The 13190-nt window shown below is 31.8% G+C and overlaps 1 protein-coding gene across 1 annotated transcript; it reads right to left on the bottom strand.

Moving 5' to 3' along the window:
- Positions 840 to 5875, bottom strand: LOC109348018. Its single transcript, XM_019588193.1, has 6 exons — positions 5620 to 5875; positions 4184 to 4684; positions 3900 to 4043; positions 2156 to 2396; positions 1561 to 2061; positions 840 to 1463 (listed from the first exon to the last, which is right to left on the bottom strand). Exons 2-6 carry the CDS (start codon positions 4670 to 4672, stop codon positions 1030 to 1032), a joined length of 1809 nt encoding a protein of 602 aa, XP_019443738.1. The 5' UTR covers positions 4673 to 4684; positions 5620 to 5875; the 3' UTR covers positions 840 to 1029.

The following is a 13190-nucleotide window of genomic DNA, read 5'->3' as shown; positions in this document are numbered from 1 at the left end:
ACGTTAACAATATTGGAAGTTTAATATCTGAAGTATTTACACACATTATATATTCATATTATAATAATATGTAATAATAATAAGCATTAAATATTTTGAACACGTATTCAAATTGTAAAATTATTAATACTTAACATGTTAAAAAATATTGGAATTTTAATATTTAAAACATTTATCAGATTATAATAATAATTTGTAATAATAATATTAATGTAATAAATCATTTTGTGAGCAAAATTTTTGGAGGGAAATAGATTCAATGAGGTTATGACACATATCATAGATGATCTGAAAATTCAGGTGATAGCACATGTACGTGTAGAAGGTAATTTTTGGAGGGAAAAATCATAGATTCGAGAGGTATGACACATGTCATAGATGATGATGCAATTCAATGAGGTGATGACATGTATGTGAAAGAGGTTTGTGGGCAAGAATTTTTTGGAGGGAAAACATAGATTAAATGAGGTTATGACACATGTGATAAATGATATGTCAAATCAATGAGGTGATGACACATGTATGTGTAGGAGTTTTTTTTTGTTAAATAGTAAATAAATCTCCAAAATGAAGTAAAAGAGAAATGCCAATATATTTTGCATTTAGTGTATTAATTTCTTCGTGTAAAATTTGTCAAGTTTATTAATAGAACATAGGCCACAATAATTTTTCTATTCCCGAGCACATCCAAGCCTCAATCTTATTAAGTGGAGTCAGCTACATGAATTGAATCCCGACATTTTTTCCAGTCAGATGTAGATGTTAAGCTATGAGTCTATTAGCAAACTATTAGATATGGTAACTGAATTGTGGCATATTTAAGGAATAGAATTTGAATGCTCTGCAACACAAACTTGTGTTTCTTTTATAGCCACAAATTCAGTTGAACTTCACAGACAATGTGAACTCACTCATTGAGCATAAATACAGTATCACAGTTGTTACAAACACATTCTAGTGTGTAAATGTCTCAAATGATTAAACTTATAGCAAGTCATTTCTTCAAGCCCATGCAAATTATCTTCTGCTTCATTGAGGTTCCCCGGTGCTAGTCGATGCTTCAGAACGCCTTCTCTTTGCTTCATTATCACCCAGCTGCAGTGAAACGGATAAATCTTCATCACGACCATTCCTCAATGATGACAAATTCTCTGTTGCAGCTCTGTCCTGTGTGTGGCTTTTGTGTAATGGAGACCGCCCGATGAAACTCGGGATGAACTGATGTTCGATACTGGGACCTGCCTTGATTCCATCTTCCAAATGAAACTCTGTCTCCAAGATTGAAGGTTTCATGTCTTGGCTGTTAGTCTCAGCTGCTAAGGGAATGGACTGAATTTGAAGACCAAGTGACTCAAATTTGTCTTCACCTTTATCTTTCGGAATTGAACCATCAGGAGTTGAAGAGTCACCAACAATAGAGCCAATTGCCGTAGCCGACGCTGCTCTTTGTTCTTGCACTGCCACTGTATGCCACAACAGCACAAATAGAATGCGCAATAAAAGAATGAATGAAATAATAGAGGAACCAAGAAAAGATCGGTTAGAGAAAAAATGACAAACCTCTAAGTCCCTCATTAGTTCTTATCAAATCAAGTTCAAGTAGATTGAGAAGGCGCCCTAGATCAACCCCACTAGTCCAATTCTCGGGAGGTTGCCCGATTTTTAACTTAAGACGGCCCCTGTTGGCAGTTCCTCCCCATATGATCCCAATTGGCCGTGGTTTCTCACCATTGTCACCTTTAAACATGATGAGACTCCCACTGTCTCCTTCAAGGTCAAACGTTTGTTGGTTCTCACCAACAACAAGAAAATCCGTTAGAAAGCATATTCCTTTCTCATCATTGTACTCTAGGGCATAAGCCAAAACAATTCCTGTAGTCAAGCCGGAACTTCTTCCAACCTTTACCACTTGTTTTCCAATAAGGGTACTAATCGGAGCCTGTAAGTCGATAATTTTCACATCACCAATATCTCCAACACCTCTCACTGAAGTAGTAACAGTGGAGATGTCAAAGTCGTCAGCAAAAGGAATGAAAGCACCATCAGCTCTTACAAAAGTCTCTGCAGGAAAACACACCATGATGACTGATGTATGTATCGGGAACAAAATGTAAGTACCACAATTAAATCAATGAAACTCGTAAAATTATGCTACCTGGGTTTATTCCAGCAAATATGCCGTACCAAAGCTCATCCGTTATAAATGAAGTTGCTCTCTCTACTGCACCGAGATAAACCCCGGGCCCCAATGTAGGTGGAAGAGGATGAAACATCTTTTGATTTGGATAATCTAGATCAACAGCTACATGCCGATTTGTGAGAAAGCCAACTTGCCGACTACCTGTTTGGCTCCTCACGATGGCACCCAAAGTTCCATAAGTATCCTGACTTGCTACCTGGGCAAACGAAGTGGTTAGAGACTTAGTATATTCATCAAATAGACAACAATAAGAGGAATTTGCTTCTGGAAATGCTTTTATGAACTGAATTGATTTCTGAATTAGCAAGCAAATCGTTCTCCCATAACATGGTAGCTATTAAACAATAAAGCGATGATGGATGACGAAGAGTAGTGCATTCAGACCACTCAATAATGCAAAAGGTAGATGAAATATATATCAGAAAAGTTTTACCACAACCTTCAGTAACAAATATTTGTGAAGGACCAACCTTCTATCAGCTTAGATGTTTGGTGAATGGTTTGTATCTAACAATTTTTTTTGTAAGTTTCGCTTTACTAGGCAGGTGATAGTCGGCTGAATGTCTGAGACTTTACTTCAGCACACATTGAATTTTCAGACAAGAATACCATTCCCGGTATAAATGAGAACGAGAGATAGCAATAGGAACTGATATCAACAATAGAAAATGGCTGGAAAGCCAAGTAGTAAAGCCACAATTACAGTCATATGAAACAGAAAACGTAGATAACAGCGGGAAAAATATAAGAAGAAAATCAGAGAAGCTATGTGTCACCTCTTCCCAATAGCTTAAGCCACCCTAAAACTTCTCCAAGTTCCAGCAGATCCCGATCAATCCCCCTTACTTCCATGTTCATTCTCTCTACTAACTCCTTATTCATTTGTCTGTGTATTCTCTCCACTTCCCAATTAATGCTCCCACTAGCTGTTTCTCTTTACTCATTGTATTATTGATGTGTTTAATTGTCGGCCTATCATAGAGCTATTCACTCAGCCAGCTGACAATAGCAATAGATTTTGCAGATCCTACTATTTCACTCTTCGAATATTTCAAATGACTGTTTTTAAGAAGAAGAGCAAAACCATGTGATCAGTGTTTCTGGTTTTCCTAAATTTAGAGTGATGCATCCCATGAATATAGATTTAGAACAGATTAAGTTGAAAGAGCAGAGAAAGAAAAGATGATTCCCATGGATTTCTGGCCAGTGACACTCCAATAATGTGTTTGTTAAAGAAAAGACAGTAAGAACCGCAGAGGAAATCAAATACTTAAACCATTGTGTTTACCATTCCAATTGTTATACTTTTGTTTAGAAGAATGCACATCCGTCTATAGGTACAAGTTGAGATAAATACAAAAAAATTAACCACATAATGACTCCAGGCAGTATTGCATACTATACATAGAAAATGATGAAGCTTTTAATCTAAGGCCCGCAATTTAAAGAAGTCATGAACCAAAAGTAGCTATATTTCCCGAAGTCTATCATGGCAGGTCAAATCTATCCACAGTTATAGCAAGTCTTGAGGAAACTCAACATGCTTTGTTGAAGTTACACATATAACATGCAAAGTTAGACTTGTGTAGGCTTTCCGGACATGAGCAAGAGCACCATTGCAAAAAAATGTAATACTTGATAAAATAATATTTTATAAACTGGATAATTGCAAATATAAATTAAGGGAACACATAAACACCTGAGATCCTGAACCAATGCACGGATCACCTCCACGCAAGTCATCTACAATCTCGGTATACAGCTGTTCTTTTGGAACTGGCTCAGGTGCACCAAAATACGAAAATTCCAACACATCTACATCACACCATACACCTCCAGGCCCCTGATTCACATATTAAACATTTATTTTAACTGAAGCACTAGGCACTAGAGAATGACTAACTACCAACTATCCATGATAAAAAAAAATTATATTGAACTAAAAATTGAATCGGGGGGTCGAGATTAAAGATCTCCTTGAACCTCAAGTGCAGTGGGTAGACACTGGATTGGGCTGAGCCATTGCTTGTGAACTTTCCTGGAAACAAATACTAGAATGGCAGGAATATCTGTTAAAACACCTCGTCGAATGCGGAAACCAATTGCGGTTCCAAGGCTGTAACAACGCAGTATCTTGCTGTGAAATGCCCTAATCGTCATGAGTTCAAGCACTGTGGTTGCCTGCTGCCCCTTTGGCAGCCGACCAAGGGTTTCAGGTAGTACCCCCTTTTGTAGATTGATAAAATAGTTTGCTCGCTCTTCAGTGGCATCGTTGAAGCGGCTAGGCCATGAGAAGTAAGCAGCATTGCTCTCACAGTGCTGTCCAGCTGAAGCAAAGGGTTGAAGCATTGGTGGACTCAGTGAAGGCAGATTGGAATGACCGCAACAATTTCTTTCAAGATCCAAAACTGATTCATCGGATGGACTTGAACCAGAGCGACGCACCCTTGTGCTAAGTCTGGTGCGCTCCATCTTTTGATTAACCTAACACAATTAAGCAAAACAAGTTATGTATATCTTTGTACAGAAACCATATTTACCCATTAACAAGTCAGAAAATGGAACACTTTGAACCTGGTAGAGGCATGATAAATAAATAAATAAATAAATATATATATATATATATATATATATATATATATATATAACTCATAGTCTCATACTCCCTCGCATGCAAAAGCCCAGTGGAAAGTTTGAAAAGAATGAATTTTGGAACAGAAACATACCAGACATCAATAAATTCCAATTCTCGGATTCAATTAAATGAAAATTTTAAATTACAGCAAATATACCATGAACAACAGTATTTTCCAAAGCTAAACTGAATTTCAGGCATGATAATCTTAACATCATTTGGATGTGAGGGGAGAAGTATGCAAAAATAAAAAACAAGGAAGCAACATACATAGCAAAAAAATAATAAAAATTAAAAAACTCATTCAATATATTTAATTCATTCAAAAATAAAATAAAAAGGATAATCTTTTATTACTAAGTATACAAATAAGGTCCTTAAAGCACAATATTTATGTCTTTGATGTATGTATGGCTTAAATTCCAAAAAAATATCAACATGAGCACTCTTTAATTTAACACCCAAACGCCATAAAGCTAAGATTTTTCCGTTTAACACAGAACCTCAGTGACCCAAAAAACACAAAAATAGTATTAAAATGAAACAAAGCTAAGATTTTTCAGTTTAACACAGAACCCCAGTGACCCAAAAAACACAGAAACAGTAATAAAATGAAACAAAGCTTAGATTTTGCAGTTTAACACAGAACCCCAGTAACCCAAAAAACACAAAAAATATTAATAAAATGAAACAAACATCCAGAGAAAAATGATCGCATATCCGCATGTATTAGCATTAAGGATGATCATTTCAAGCTCTAGAGAGAGAAAGAGAAAAGACAGACCCTGATGTGAGTGATGATTGGTTCAGGAGCACAGTGGAAAATGGAAGAGGGTCAATGACAAACCCACCCAGTTAAGCTCATCGGAAAGGGAAAATTGGAATGAGAATATGAAGAAAAGTTTCGGAATTTTGAGGGTAATTTGTATAGTGATGATTGAAGCTTAATACTTCAATCCCATGAATGGAAAATGGCAAAATTGTGCATAGAAATGTGGGAAAGTAAAGTTCTCAAGTCTCTGACTGTGGTAGTGTCAAGTGTATTTAGTTGGTGTGTGTTTATTTTTATTTTATTTTTAATTGAGTTAAAAAGCCTTTTTAATTTGAAAGTGAATATGAGTTTTATTCCTAATTTTTATGTATAATTTTGAGATTAATACATATGAATTTAATTTGAGAGTAAATATGAGTTTTGTTCGTAATTTTTGAGATTAATATATGACTTTTTTATACTAAAATGTATCTTTCACTTTTTATTGGGTAAATAATTAATTCATTTTAGGGTTGTGGTTACCCTCCTAATAAGAGTCGTTTTTTAAGAATCAAACATTCGATCTTTAGAATCTAGTGCGATATTACACCATTAGATCAATGTCTATTTGAATTATAAGAAAATTTACATGAATAATAATTCATATATATTACATTTTTATATAAGAGTTAATAATAATTAATATATGAAAAATTGATAATACAATATTAAACTCATCAATTTGTAGTTTCAACCAATAAATTTAAATTGATATTGAAAAATATCAAATATAGATTATATAGTACATTTTAGTCAACTTTATTTTTCACATTTGAGACCTTTTAAGACTAATTTGATTTTTTCTGAATGATTTTCACATATAAAAAGTTTAGGGGTTAAAATTAGTATTCAGTCTTTAATTTGAATAACAGTAGCACTTCTTATATCACGTCTATTTATGGACATTATTCACTGTTACTTTTACTATTTATGTTTTTTTGGAATATGTGCATAAAATTAAAAAGTTGGAGATAAATTTACATGAGATATTGATATCCAAATAAAAAAACATGTATATACTAATAGTGTAAGAAATTATATATTATATTATCTATCGTTTATATTTAATTACTATTGAATCTTTAGAAAATATAAATTAATAGTGAATGATACAACAACAATGTATAAATATTTATATTAATAATGTATAAATATTGTACTCATATGAAATATAAATAACTCATTTTTCTATCATATGAAGTTATGTAAAGATCATTGGGAGAGAAGATATATATACTAATAGCTTAAGAGATTTTTATACGATTGTTGTATTATTTATTTTTAATTATTATTGAGTTTTAAATAAAAATAATACAAATAAATAATAGATAATATACTAACTATATATAAATTTTTACAATATCAATACATAAATATCATATTCTTCCTAAACACTTGGTAAGTTAGACGATTGCATTAAATAAGAATAGTTTTGCAATTAATAACGCTCATGTCTCTAGCAAGATTGTCTTCTGATATCATAAATGATTACATGTGTTATATCTTGAAAATGATTGATGCATCTACTACGCGATTAATGTATTATTCATTATTGATATATATTACTTTTTTAAATAGTTAATAATAATTAAATATGAATGATCAATGATCCATTGGCAATATATAACAATTGTACACTTTCTACATTTTCTCATACTCGAAAAAAAATTAACAATTACTTCATACAATTTGTAAAGATTATATGGAGTAAAATCATGTTTCTGTTATACAACTTTATCATTTTTCCAAATTCATCCTCTAGTGATTCTTTGTGTTAAGTGTTTCTATGCAAAGTTTTTTAGGGGAAGATATGAAGGGAAAATGGTGTATTTATCAAGGTTATAACTGAAATGCTTATAATTTATGTTTTATAATTCTACATTAAGTCATCTCTTGCTAACTTGCTTCTAATTTGGAAAGGAAATTATTCTTTTCTTGTATTATCTTTTGTCAAAAAGCACTCTATTACATCTTATGTAGCAACAACAAATGGTACATGTAGTGGTTAATAATGTTGAGAAGTTTAGTATGAGAATTATTTCTTTTGAAAAATAGAAGTACATTGTCTACCATAAATAAATGTGACATATCCTAATGAGCAATCTGAAGTGGAAATCATTCTCTAATATCAAATTTCGGATAAATCAAAAGGGCCAACTTCTACATACAAATGCAATATAGGAAAACATTCTCCAAACGAGACACATTCTAAATTAAGGATATGTTATATGGCATGATGCTATACATAATAAATTTAACTTTGATTTTGAAATAGCCAAAATTATTAGGAGCAAACTCCAAAAAAATCCCAATTAGTCACAACGACTTCTTTTCTAAGTGATTTTGTGCATATAATGCATAATGTCTTAAGCTAATAGTATATTACCAAATATGCGTCTCACATGAATAAAACTACTAGTAGAAGGCCAATAAATCATCCAAGAAGGGCCTTAACTTCTAAAAATAATTTAATACACAATGTTGAGGAAATAACAAGAGAAGACGCGTACCCTTATTAGGTAGAAACAAGTTCAACAGGCTATCAAAGGCCTAATACCTCACCTATAACATGTCAGATTATACATTTTTAATAAATATGTCAAACTCAAGCTTCTAAAAAGACTATTTAAACTAAATAGATCAGACAAAGGTTTCTTAAAAACCATAATAGACGGACAATGTAATTTTATTATATACTTATATCAATTATTCTATAAAATAAATAAAACATATATAAATGCATACATAATAGCCTATTTAAAGTTTTTTTTGTCTTATTTAAATGTATTATATTATAATGACTAATATATAAGACCAACCTTTCAAACATGTTAGACCTAGGTCTAAAATAATTAAACACGCAAACATATCAAATTCTGACTATAAATGTAATATTAAACATGTAAGATTTGTTGGAGCCAATGCTTGACTATGTTAGGAAAAGTGTAATCAAAATGCATTAGTGATTGATTAGATGTATTAGCGAATGATTAGTTAAGTTTGTTAAGACTTACTATTTCTGATTAAGAATTTGAAATTACGTTTTTCTGTTTTTGAACACTTTCTATAAGTAGAAGGTTTATCTCTTCTTTGAGATTGAATGAATTGGTGAATCATTACGACATCATTTCTTCTTCTTCTATACTTTCACTTTGATTCCAATAATTGGTATCTAGAGTGTGAATGCCCAATTTTGTTTGGCCCAAAAAATATTTTGAAAAAGATAACAAATAAAAATAAGATAAATATTTTTGGGTATTTTCTAATGAAAAATGACACTTTTTTAAGTGTCCTAAACAAAAAAAATTAAATTTGAACATTAATTAATAAATCATATTGAATATTGTAAGTCACGAGGATAAAATCAGATTTTTTTTAAATCTTGAGATTCCTTTCTTTATTGATATTTATCTTAATTATTAGAGTTTAGTCATCATTGCATCAAATTGCACATTTAAAAAATGGGCTATGTAATAACTTGATTGTGTTGCTAAAATATAGAGCATTGATTGATTGTGTAACAATTTGCATTAAATGGTGGTAAAATCATAATTTTGAATTTGAATTAAACAAAATCAGATTTTACCCCTTAACTTTCTCAATTGAATTAATTGAGAGATTCATACCCTATTAGCACATGTCCAAATACAATGCTATAAATAGTAGGTTAGATGCACTTGCAAAAAGAGGGAAAGAAAATCAAAGAACCATCATCAAAATCTCATCCAAAAAAAGTGTTACATCCATCATCTATTCTCAAAAATCCTCAACAAACCTCCCAATCAAAAAATTCATTCTTCAATCATTTTCTTTCTTTTCTAGATATTATCTTTCACATATACTCATCCAACAAAAACCTAAGAGATCTGCAATCCAAAAATCACTCATACACGAAAAATCCATATCATCCACAACAACCTCAAAATCTCTTATACACAATAACCAAAAAAACCATTCAACAAAAATTCATTCAAACACTCAACACCCAAAAGTATCCATATCATCTACGATAATCCAAAAATCTTCCACACAACAAAAGAGGATACCAGAAAAAAAACCATAAAAATACATAATCTCCAATACTCCCAAAGCTTCTTTGTTTTCTCTCTCGCTCAAATTGTTTTGATTGCAAACCTGTTTTGGAATTTGGTTTCAACATAGCAGACATTAGGCTAATATAATTTGTTGAAATCCAATTTGGCACCGACTTCAGCCTTGGAGTTAATACAGGTACACAATTTCACCCCTTGAATTTTGTTTTTATCTATTTACATCTTTCCATTAATAATTACTATAACAATAATTTTAATACATTTATCATAAAAATAAGTAAAATGTGAAATTGGATTGTGTGTTAGTTTATTTTGAAATCCCATTTTTTATATATAATTACATAAAAATTAAAAATCTTTTAATACAAAATGTAACACCCCAATTCTGACATGTGACCTCCCAGACCCATGAATATACCGAGCGTGTCACCGGTAACACCCCAGTCCTGACATGCGACCTCCCCGACCCATGAATACACTGAGCGTGCCACCCACCAGCTTAAATACCCCATGCAGTATTTTATTCCCCACAAAGGGGAGCCTCTCGCGACTCGAACTCATGATCTTAGGGATAAATAGTCATTATTCACATGAGTCGCTACCATTAAGCTAGGAGGTTGCATGTCAGGACTGAGGTGTTACCGGTGTCACGCTCAGTATATTCATAGGCCTGGGAGGTCGCATGTCAGAACTGGGGTGTTACAGGTTTTATATTTGCATCCTCCTCCATTTTATTTTTAAATCGAATATCTCATAGTAATGTATGAGTTAATTTTATTTGGGTTTATTTTGTGGTGATTTTTTTGGAGTAAATATGACTAGTAGAGTGTAGTATAAGATAAGGTATGATATGGTGAAATTTACATGATCAATGCATTAGTACATGCTCGTTAAAAAAACATACATTTGAAAGTAAATCTTTATTCATGAAAAAGGAAACACGGGTAAGTGTGAAATGGGTTTGACCTTAAGTGGGCCATCAAATGAGAATTTAATGGGTCTTCAACTTTAGTTGGGGTTGGAGGTAATGCATTATCTCGTGTGATAAGTGTAGCTTATATAGTCTTGATTACAAACTGAGAGTTCTTTATCTTCTTGAATATCTTTTGTTTCAATATTAATTGCTTTCAGTCGAGTCTAATAATAATATTCTTAAAAAGCAACTCAAATTTATGAGTATCCTTCACAATGAGATCATGAAATACATGTAGAAAATGATTTTTAGTGATGCATGATTTGCATGAGGTGAACATTTTTTTATCATGTTACATGGATTGATATGCAACATATAACTCTAAATTATGCATTAAATTATGCATAAAATGCAAGGAACGTGTATAACTATGCATATGTTGAGATGTATGAATAGCGTAAGGATGCAAATCTTTTTAAATGTATAAGGTGTATGAATGCGTGTAATTTTATTTTTTTATTGGATGCACGAGACACTAAAAAATACAATTTATGATGTGTCTGACTTTGAATGCATGTATGAAATGTTTTTTTATATGAGAAGATTTGTAACGATGAATGCAATGATATGGTAAGATATGAAATGTTATAGTAATGTATGAAGTAAAATGTTTGAATATTTTTTTTACTAATATATGATTAAATGAATAGGTAAGTGTGTATGAATGGTGTATGTATTTTTTAAAGTGTATGAATGAAATAATTTCTCTTTTTGAATGCATGAATGAATGCATAAACGAATCAATGAATTTTTTTATTTTTGATTGCAATGGATGAATGCATAAGTCAATTAATGAATATTTTTATTTTTCAATGCAATGAATAAATGCATTCAATCAATGAAAATTTTATTATTGAACCTAATGAATAAATGCATGAGTCAGTTAATGAAGATTTTTTATTTTTAAGTGCAATGAATGAATGCATAAGTCAATCAATGAATATTTTATTCTTTAATATAATGAATAAATGCATGAGTCAATTAATGAAGATTTTTTTATTTTTTAATGCAATGGATAAACCAATCAATGGAAATTTTATTCTTGAATGAATGCACAAATGAATGAATGTTCGAATAATATATACATGTATGCATTCAGTATCATAAATATGATATACATAATAGGTTTTGTGAGTTATCTAAGAACCTAAAGCTAGAGTGAGGATACAAGGCCTTTATACAAAACATTTTATAGGGTATGCTTATAAGGTGCCCAAATTGCATCCAATCACAAAGAGAAGAGACTCAAATACCTCAAGGATTATAAGTGGGGCTTGTAGTCCACACTGGTAAGACCCATGATATTTGGTAACTATCTCGGTGATTCATCATGCCAATGTAAGTGAAACCCAAATTCCTCACCGACAAGACGGATGTCCTTTCTAATCTAATGCTCGAGTATATAGCATATATTTATGTTAATATGATAATGTGTTGTAAAGGATAACAATAAAATAAATTAAAATAAAATAAAAATCCATGCATTTAATTTTTATGAGTCTGACTCTCTTAAAAAAAAGTCTCCAACATAGTCGTCAGCTGTCGCGCCCCGATTTTCGGCTGCACGACCTTATTAGGGTCGCCACTAAATTTTTTCCAGTCAAAAATGTAGAAAAATCTTTTGGCCCAATCACATTGGGCCTTGGACTTTGATATCCAGGTTCGGGAGTCGATTACACACTAGGGAAGGTATTAGCACCCTAGTTGTCCGTTTGAACGGTACACTACTATATTGCGTGAATTATTAATTATGTTATTATTATATTTTTACCAAAAAAAATTATTTTATTATTATGTCTCACAAGAGTGATCTTGGTCCTACGTATCCCTTTTGGGGAATCAAGACTACGTAGTTCTTTGGGTAGAAAAAAGTTTGTTGGTTGGCTTAATTTTATTTCTTAAAAAAAAAGATGATGTTTAAATTATATTTTTAAAAACAAATATGAGTGAAGCATAGCCCTTATGTCCGCTACCGCATCTCATATTAAAAATTGGTTAAGAAATTCTAATTTTTTTTTTAAAACATTTTTTAAAATGAGCGAAGCATAACCCTTACGTTCGATACCGCGTCTCATATTAAAAGTTGGTTAGGAAATTCTATTTTTTTTAAAAGGTTACTTTTTGATATAGAAATATACTTAATCCTATTAATTATAAGGAAGTGAAATGTAGCCCTTATGTCCAACACTGCAATATATCCTAAAATTAGAATTAACATATTTCACATAGTTTTGCGTAACATTCCAGTTCTGACAGGCGATTTCCCACACCCATGAATATACTGAGCGTGTCACCGGTAACACCCAAGTCCTGATATGCGACCTCCCCGGCCCATGAGTCGCTACCATGTGAAATATGTTAATTTTAATTTTAGGATATATTGTGGTGTTGGACACCCACTTCCTTATAATTAATAGGATTAAATATATTTCTACATCCAAAAAGTAACCTTTTAAAAAAAATTAGAATTTCTTAACTAACTTTTAATATGAGATACGATATCACACGTAAGGGCTATG

Source organism: Lupinus angustifolius, chromosome LG05, assembly GCF_001865875.1.
Source record: "Lupinus angustifolius cultivar Tanjil chromosome LG05, LupAngTanjil_v1.0, whole genome shotgun sequence".
NCBI classification, from domain to species: Eukaryota; Viridiplantae; Streptophyta; class Magnoliopsida; order Fabales; family Fabaceae; genus Lupinus; species Lupinus angustifolius.
The sequence above is the reverse complement of the archived record's forward strand: the minus strand, read 5'-3'. Positions and strand labels throughout refer to the sequence as shown.

Bases quoted from the DNA above. Each gene is read 5' to 3' on its own strand.
- LOC109348018 (XM_019588193.1), bottom strand. From the start codon at position 4,672: ATGGAGCGCACCAGACTTAGCACAAGGGTGCGTCGCTCTGGTTCAAGT. The intron at 4,044-4,183 runs GTTCAAGGAGAT...TATGTGAATCAG, and splicing joins GTCTACCCACTGCACTTGAG to GGGCCTGGAGGTGTATGGTG. The intron at 2,397-3,899 runs GTGTTTATGTGT...TCGTTTGCCCAG, and splicing joins GCATTGGTTCAGGATCTCAG to GTAGCAAGTCAGGATACTTA.